At 31.3% G+C, this 9,325-nt stretch overlaps 1 protein-coding gene across 1 annotated transcript in view; it reads left to right on the top strand.

Annotated features, from left to right (window-relative positions):
* The window catches only part of LOC107719700 (signal-induced proliferation-associated 1-like protein 2), a 219,610-nt gene that overhangs the window by 138,560 nt on the left and 71,725 nt on the right, over positions 1-9,325 (top strand). The window contains exon 9 of the mRNA XM_016527187.1: positions 6,962-7,236. Within this exon, the coding sequence (XP_016382673.1) occupies positions 6,962-7,236 (275 nt within the window). The remainder of the gene's footprint in view (positions 1-6,961; positions 7,237-9,325) is intronic.

The raw sequence follows: 9,325 nt of genomic DNA, 5'->3' as shown, positions 1-9,325 counted from the left end.
AATTTACTGTAAAGAAAATGCACTGTACAATTTTTATTATATTTTATATAAAACAAATATTTTACATAACAGGTTTTACTCTAAAATTGGTATAAAATTAAAGCCTTATGTCTAAATAAGTTATGTTCCAAATTTGAAGTTGATATGAAAAAAATTGAGGTTCCTGTGAGATTTTATTTAGGGAGTTATACCACAAACAGCCACCGGGTGCCATCCAAACTCCATTGAATTTTTTTAAATGCATTTTTCTATCACAAATGTCTGGATTTCTCTGTAAATATTACTTCTATCAAAATAAGTCTCAGGAATCCTGAGACTCAGACCTTTCCAATGATATGTTTTTTGTCGAGATTATAAAAAGGTTTGATTCGAAAAGACCGTAATGCATTTTGTAATATGACACTTGACACCGCCCACTTGGTTTTCACAGGATGAATCTTGGACTTCTAAGCTTTCAAATGATATATACTTTATGATGATTACTAAAAGATTTGATAGAGAAAAAGGACAACAACAACAAAAAAAAAGCGCCAAGCGTCCCACAGGTGAGTCGGTGACAGTTAAGGGGTTAAAAACATATTCAAGCGATTAACTTTCGTGACGGATAGATTAGGGTTATGGTTAGGTTTGAGGTTAGTGACCCGATCAGACCACTGAAAATTCTGTCAACTGTACCGAGCATCTTTCATGCTGGCCAGTCCTTACTGTCGAGCCCTGGGAGAGTTCAGCAAAAAATGTAAGTCATCCTCATGTCTTTTCAAACTTGTTTGACTTACTTTTTTCACTGGAACATTTTGAAGAATGTTTTGTGTCCAAACCACATTGCATGGCAGAAAAACATTCAGTGAGACGGTCTCTTAGAGCACCTTCAGCAGGATGTGTTTGTCCAGAGGGCTGCTGGGATCTGCTGCATGTGCTCGTCTGTTCTGGATGAGATGCTGTCGCTCGGCCCAGAAGCTGTCAGAAGGCACAGGTCTGCTGTACGGCCCATCTGAGCCTCTGCGGTGCACCTCAGGTCGATTCGCCTTACATCTGCAGACTCACTCTGAGCTGCTGCTTTTAGAGTCTCCTGCTGCCAAACGTCTCAAATAACCCACAGTACTCTCCATTTCCTAATATTGTCGAGCAGGTTTTCTCGCTTTGCTTTTTACTTTTAGATTTGGCAGATTTACGGCAGTCCTCCATCATTAAACTGTAGCGAAACCGCTTTCTCTTGCATTTGAAAGAGTTAACGGAACGGACCTTGAGTCTTGAGTTTTCATCACAAGAAGTCATTGTGCTGTTTGTCTGCTTTTGATGTTGTGCTCTGCACATGGTGATTATGAAATCATGTTTTAACATTAATGCTATTAATAGGGCCCTATGAAATCCATTTTATTTTTTTCCAAATTCATTTTTTTCCACTTTAATTTTTCTGGATTCCGTTTTTTTTCCGTTAAAATTTTTCTAGTCTCTGTTTAATGGTTAAATTAAATGTTATTCATCAAAAGCTTCTCTAATTAATTGAAATCATGAAGCTTACATTATTAAACAGCAATTTATTAAAAGTTTAACAAAAATTAAAATTTTAAGGCCCTATGAAATGTTTTATTTTTTTCTCAAATTCAGTTTTCGCGCTTTAGTATGTGTGTAGTAAACGAAACCGCGCGTCTGCGCCATTCATTCGCACAGAACATGCAGGATTCATATTTAAATGGTATTTTTGCAGCCTAATATTCACAGATGCTAGTCCATATTGCATTTTCATTTAAGTGTAGTTTACCTACTTTTGATGTATCCATTCAAAATTTGGCAAATTGCGCAACATTCCGCGTTATATAGTAAATTCCGTTTTTATGACTTGATTCCACGATTCCGTCCGTATTTTCCACATCGCGGAAATCATAGGGCCCTTTATTAATAATAATGTTAATTAAATGTACATATGTAAATAGAAATAGAAAATACAAATGTGAAAGTCTGAAAGTCAGAAAAGTGCCTTTTCCATATTTTCTAGGCTCATAAGATAACACAGTAACACTTTACAATGCGGTTCCATTTGTTAAGATTATTTAACATGAATTAACAATACCTGTAAAGCATTTTATTAATCATATTTTATATTTATAATTTACTAATAAATTAAAATCAAAAGTTGTATCTGTTCATTTTATTTATTGTACCTGAGCTAACATGAACTAACAATGAACAGTTGTTTTTTTAATTAATGTTAACAAAGATTAATAAGCACTCATTTAGTTTATGTATTAATTATTGTTATCTAATGGGACCTTATTGTAAAGTGTTACCTGTTAATTAAATCCACATTTAGAAATATAAATATAAATTATGTAACATAAACTTATATTACATAACAAAAAGTAATTTATAGAAAAACTGCTGTTTATAGATATTTTCCTAGTCTCATTAAATTATATATTAATATATATTTATATAATAATTTTTTTTTCAAAATGTTTTTCCAGAAATGTCAAAATTCAGAAATGTAGAAATCTATGTTCTAATTGCTTTATTTTTTCAGTAGTCAATTTCACTTGAATTTACATCACAATACGTTTCATTGCAACTTTGACTGATGTAGTTGGCTAATGTAATCAAATGAAACATTGTAAAGTGTTGCCAAAAATTCACAGGCTTGTTTATTTATTCTATCAATTTTATTCATTATATATTTACATCACAGTAAATATAGGTAATTTTAAACATATTTGTCAAAAGAGTTCGTCTTAAATAAGGAAAATATCACCTGGTGCATTTTAAAGGTTTAATATATATTGCGATGAACTGTGATTATTGTCATTTTGGACTATATTTTGAGTCTTGTAAGTGCTAAAATGCCTCTATTGGAGACTTGTTGTATAACACTAGTTTTGACACCGTGTTTGTGAAATATCACGGTTTTGGCTCATACTAGCAGTTTGCATGTGTGCTTCTCTCTCACGTCAGTGTTACGGGACACAACAGATTGCTCTCTCGAAAGCAGTTTAGCGCAGACACAGACGTGTGGGAAGAGCGAGAGCTCAGCTCCCTCTGAGGATCACCGCAGCTCACTCACTTCACAGTTTGCTTTGTCTTGGAGTTTGTTTGTTGTTCTGTGTGTAGTTATTCACTGGAATGAATGAAAACGCTGATACTGTAGCAGTTGACCAGCAGTGCTTCAGCGTCTCATTGATCTGTCTAATAATGTGTGTTTAAGGAAAGCACAAGGTTGGGCTGCTTTAAACTCAGTGTGAAATCAAAACACCCAAAATGTGCTTGTTTACTACAGGTTCCTGGTGTTATTGCTAATGATTCATTGGTGTGTGTGTGTGTGTGTGTGTGTGTGTGTGTTATGTACACATGGAGCTTACGTTTGCATTTATGCATTTGGCAGATGCTTTTTTCCGAAGCAACTTGTATTGCTGGGGATCGAACCCATGGCATTGCCATTGCTGGTGCCATTCATTCATTCATTCATTCATTCATTCATTTATTCATTCGTTCATTCATTCATTTATTCATTCGTTCATTCATTCATTCATTCATTCATACATACATACATACATTCATTCATACTTACATGCATTCATTCATTCATTCATTCATGTATTCATTCGTTCATTCATTCATTCATTCATTCATATTTTATTTTAATAAAATTTGATATAACGTAAAAAAAAAACTGATATCATCTTTTATTATTTTCATCAATGTATTTATTATTTATGCTACCAGTTTCATTAATTATGTTTTCATAACATTTGAAAATGTAATCAATAAAAATGTATATATTTTCTGGCCGGCTAATTTGTTTATCTATTTATTCATTCATTCATTCATTTATTCATCCATTTTATCAAGTATATATTTACATAACATTTGATCAGTACATCAAAGAAAATTGATATATTTTTTTGGCTTTCTAACAATTTTAATATTTATTTTCTGTTATTTATTTATGCTTTTTTATTTATTTACTTATTTTATCAGTTGTATTCATTATTACATTTAATTAACATTTAATTAGTACATCAAATCTTTTCTGGCTTTCAAATTTTAATTATATATTTTTATTTTCTATTATTTATTTATGCTATCGGTATGCAATCAGTATTTACACAACATTTGATTACTACATAAAAAAAATAAAATTTTCTGGCCTTCTAATTTTTAATTGCATTTATTTATTCATTCTATCAGTTTTGTTAATTATATATTTGCATAACATTTAATCATTGCATCAAATAAAATTGATATCTTTTCTAGCCTGAATTACATGTATTTTTTTCTATATTTACTTATTTGCATGACATTTGATTATTGCATCATGGAAATTGAATCTTTTCTAGCTTTTACATTTTGTATTATTATTATTTTTTTTTTATAATTATTCATTTTATTTATTTTTTCATAACATTTGAAAATGTAATCAATAAAAATGTATATATTTTCTGGCCGGCTAATTTGTTTATCTATTTATTCATTCATTCATTCATTTATTCATCCATTTTATCAAGTATATATTTACATAACATTTGATCAGTACATCAAAGAAAATTGATATATTTTTTTGGCTTTCTAACAATTTTAATATTTATTTTCTGTTATTTATTTATGCTTTTTTATTTATTTACTTATGTTATCAGTTGTATTCATTATTACATTTAATTAACATTTAATTAGTACATCAAATCTTTTCTGGCTTTCAAATTTTAATTATATATTTTTATTTTCTATTATTTATTTATGCTATCGGTATGCAATCAGTATTTACACAACATTTGATTACTACATAAAAAAAATAAAATTTTCTGGCCTTCTAATTTTTAATTGCATTTATTTATTCATTCTATCAGTTTTGTTAATTATATATTTGCATAACATTTAATCATTGCATCAAATAAAATTGATATCTTTTCTAGCCTGAATTACATGTATTTTTTTCTATATTTACTTATTTGCATGACATTTGATTATTGCATCATGGAAATTGAATCTTTTCTAGCTTTTACATTTTGTATTATTTTTTTTTTAATTTTTTATAATTATTCATTTTATTTATTTATGCTAAACATTTTATTTATTATGTTTACATTTGATTTTTACATCAAAGCAAATGATTTATTTTCTGGACTTCTGAATTGAATAATCTTTTTGTTTTTAACACGTGCAGTATGTATGTGAAGATTGAAGCAATACTAACAATTTGTGCACATTTCAACATTGTGCACAACATTATTTTGCTTTTCTAAAAAATAAGTAAAGTAATTAATTCAATGTCGTTGTTGTATGAATGGATGGCAGTTAAATAAGTTTGTAATAGTTGAAGTCCAGACTCAAGCTCACAGCTGATTGGTCTGTTGGTCTGAATCCTGAAAACAGACTCAAGCTGTTATGGTTTCAGTCCTTCATTCAAACTAATATGTCTGTCGCTGAATCAGTGCTTTAACATGACTGTATTTGTTGACTAACTACTAACTACTACTAACAGTTGAAATCAAGTGAACAGTGAGTCACTCTCGCTAGCTGGGCTTATTACGGTAAAGCTTTTAAGACGGATCAGCCTCTCCTCAGAGTATTTACTGACTCACCAAACCAATGACTCCCCCGACTAATCAAATACACATTTACTAATCAATGTACTCTCATACAGTATATGTGCTCTTAACCCTTCACCTGCCCGTCCACTCCTGTTTTCCCATAGTCCTGCTGGTTTGGAGCTCAGCTCTCGTTAATGCACCCTAATGATTGAATGAGATTGCGCGACAGCGGCGTGTCACATGACCGTGTGAACATAAGCAGCAGTCAGCATCAATGGCGTGTTTATACTGGATTAATGCTAATTACTTACACCCGTTGATACCGGAGTCCAAAGAAAATCAGTCAAACCAGTTCAAGATGGGCAGGTCCTGAGGAAAACCCGTCTGTAGAGTGGCACTGTGTCATTTCTGTGCCACTAGCAGCACCAAATGAATTAAACACCACTCCTTAACAAGCCACATTTTTTTAGATTTATTTTTTAAAAGTTTATTATTATTATTATATTGCATTTTATTATTATATTATATTGTTACATTATATTATATTAATTTATAATACTTCTATTTATTTATTTTATTTTAGGGATTTGTTCATCAACTAGTGATCTGTTATATATTATATTTTCATATTCATATTTTTTAAATATAATACTCTGGATTAGGAGTTTGTTCAACAACTTTATATTATATTACATTTTTAAATTTTATTTATTTTTGGAAGTTTAATAGTTTGTTGAACAATTCTAATCTATATTATAAATTCATATATTTTAATTAATAAAAAAAACTAAGGGATGGGGGTTTGTTCAATAACTAACATATATTATATTATATTATATTTATTATATGTATTATATTATATTAATTTGATCTAATTTAAAAGTAATAAACTTTACTTTCTTGATCTTGCACTGTAAATGTTTTCTGTTTTTACCATCGGACTGAAGATCATTGCTTTCTCATTCTTTCTCTCCACTGATTCTTTGTATCTCCCAGATCAGTTTTTTCCTTTCTAAAAAAAAACATTTTCCCTGGAGTGCCCTTGTCTTTATTTCCATATGAAAGGCTCTTTAGATTGAGAGGACATACAGTCACGCATCCGTCCCGCTTGGATTTAAATGTTGCCGGGGGACGTTGGTTTTATCTCTTTTTTTGGCTCGTCTCCCTGTGACCGTCTGTCCTTCACATCTGAGCAGTTCACCCGGAAATAATGCTGGCATTATTTACCTACCGTCATGTTTCCAAACCCAAATGACTTTTCAAAAGGGAGAATTGTGAAGAATGTCCACGCTGCCCTTTTCCTTCAAGCTCACAAATGAAAAAAAGTGCCATTAAAAGTAGTGTGAATGTGAATTTTCTGAAGTTGTATGATGCTTTTTGTGACTGATAATTTGTAATACATAGAGGCTGATTTCTCTCTCGGTCTCTCTGTCTTGCTCCAGATGGTGACGCGCGGCTGTGAGACCACAGAGATGACCTTGCGCAGGAACGGTCTCGGTCAGCTCGGCTTCCACGTTAACTTCGAGGGCATCGTGGCTGACGTGGAGCCGTTCGGATACGCCTGGAAGGCCGGTTTGCGGCAGGGCAGCCGGCTGGTGGAGATCTGTAAGGTGGCGGTGGCCACGCTGACCCACGAGCAGATGATCGACCTGCTGCGCACCTCCATCTCCGTCAAGGTGGTCATTATCCAGCCGTATGAGGACGGAGCTCCCAGAAGGTATCAGTGATCTGTTCAACAACTTGGTCATTTTAAAAGTCACTTTAAAAAAATCATTAAAATGGTTATGTAACAGATCTTACTTGGAAATGATATTATGTTAGATTAAAATAAAATATATTTTTTAATTTTGCATTTATTTTTAGAAGTTTAATACTTAGGGTTAGGGGTTTATCCAACAACTCTAGTTATTATATTATATTATAAAAAATGTTTATATGTATTTAATATATGATATTATTTTTTGTATTTATTTTTAGTTTTACACTTAGTTTTAAGCTTAGTTTTACACTAAGCTTAACACTTAGGACTACAGGTTTGTTTAACAACTCTAATTATATATTATATTATATTATATACATTTTTAATGTGTATTTTATATATTATATTAATTTTTTGTATTTATTTTTAGAAGCTTAATACTTAGGACTATGGGTTTGTTTAACAAATGTAATTATATATCTGTGTGCATTGAATTTATTTAATACACGAGTTTCACAATTTGAGTTGAATTACTGAAATAAATGAACTTTTCTACGACATTCTAATTTATTGAGATGCACCGGTATATTATATTATATTATATTATATACATTTTTAATGTGTATTTAATATCTGATATTCATTTTTTGTATTTATTTTTTAGAAGCTTAATACTTAGGACTATGGGTTTGTTTAACAACTTTAATTATATATTATATTTAGTGCTGTCAATCGATTAAAAAAAATACTAATTAATCGCACATTTTTCTGAAATTAATTGCGATTAATCGGGTTTGTTTAACAACTTTAATTATTTGTTTTATTTTATTTTGTTTTATTTTGTTTTGTTTTGAAATATGAGCTATGATTGAAGATATTCAATATTAACTTGAATATATGAAATGAATATATGAGTTGAATAAACGAATATATGAATATGAAATGCATTACTTTGTCTTAAATCACCCAAGATGGATGTTAACTCTTTGATCCAGGAAGTGGTATATGTCTGTGCAAGCTTTGGAGGTGTTGATAGAAGCGATTTACTGGATTTATGCTTTGATAATCGTACTGAATACTACCCAGATGTAGTTTTTGATAAAAATTGGATTTTCTCACCTTTTTGCTCAAAATTATGCATTTTTATGAAACCTACCTATATTCAAGTGTTGATTAAAAAAAAGAATGCTTTTAGCTAGAATAAAACTGATTCAATACAGCAAAATATTCTGGAGGCCATCAAATTTGAGTGAAAATCATCAAAATCGTTAGCGGTGGCTGGCAACTTTTTTCAAAAATGCTGGCGGGGAAAGAGTTAATAGCAGGTTTTCTGCTGCTTTTTTCAGCCTTACTCCGATGGTTTATCTTGTTGGATGGGATCTGAAGTCTTGAGTTTTAATATCTCACTCTTATAAGCAGTAAAAACTCCACTCCACTCCACTTGTTGTTCTCAAGTCGCTCTATTATCCAGTGTTGTTAACATGATGCTGCGTCTGGAACTGATTTGCTGTGAATGGTTAGTTTGCACCGGGAAGCTCTTTAAGTGATTGTGGTGGATCAAGTGGGAACAGAAGGAGAGCGCTGAGGTTTGTGTAGCGACAGCAGCGGTGTAATGCGGCTGACGGATCTGGCCAGCTGGGCCGAGGCCTGATGCTCTTCACCCAGCGATAGCGGCAGGAGGTGCTTGAGTACTGAAGAAACTTGCAGCGCAGCAGATCGTCTGCTCGTCCCACCAATTAAAACACAGGACAGATCCACCCGCACAATCACATACCATCAGCCAACCGTCCAGATTACAAAACAGAGCGTTTAAAGCCTTTTAAAGCAAATCTCATGAAAACGGTTGAGAAATTACTATTTAAATAATTGTTCTTAATTGTTTTTTTTTAGCCTTTTACATTTTTCATTTTTTTATTTAATAAATTATAAAATAAATTATATATTATATATACTTTTTAATTTTTATTCATAGTAAAATATTATTCATAATAATTTAAATTTTTTATTATATGTTTAATTGTTACATTTATATTATTATATTAATTCAGATTATTATTACCGTATTGGCCCGAATATAAGATGACCCTGATTATAAGACGACCCCCCT

The sequence above is a fragment of the Sinocyclocheilus rhinocerous genome, unplaced genomic scaffold (assembly GCF_001515625.1).
Source record: "Sinocyclocheilus rhinocerous isolate Xijiao unplaced genomic scaffold, SAMN03320098_v1.1 scaffold511, whole genome shotgun sequence".
NCBI classification, from domain to species: domain Eukaryota; kingdom Metazoa; phylum Chordata; class Actinopteri; order Cypriniformes; family Cyprinidae; genus Sinocyclocheilus; species Sinocyclocheilus rhinocerous.
This window is presented reverse-complemented; position numbering and strand designations above follow the sequence as displayed.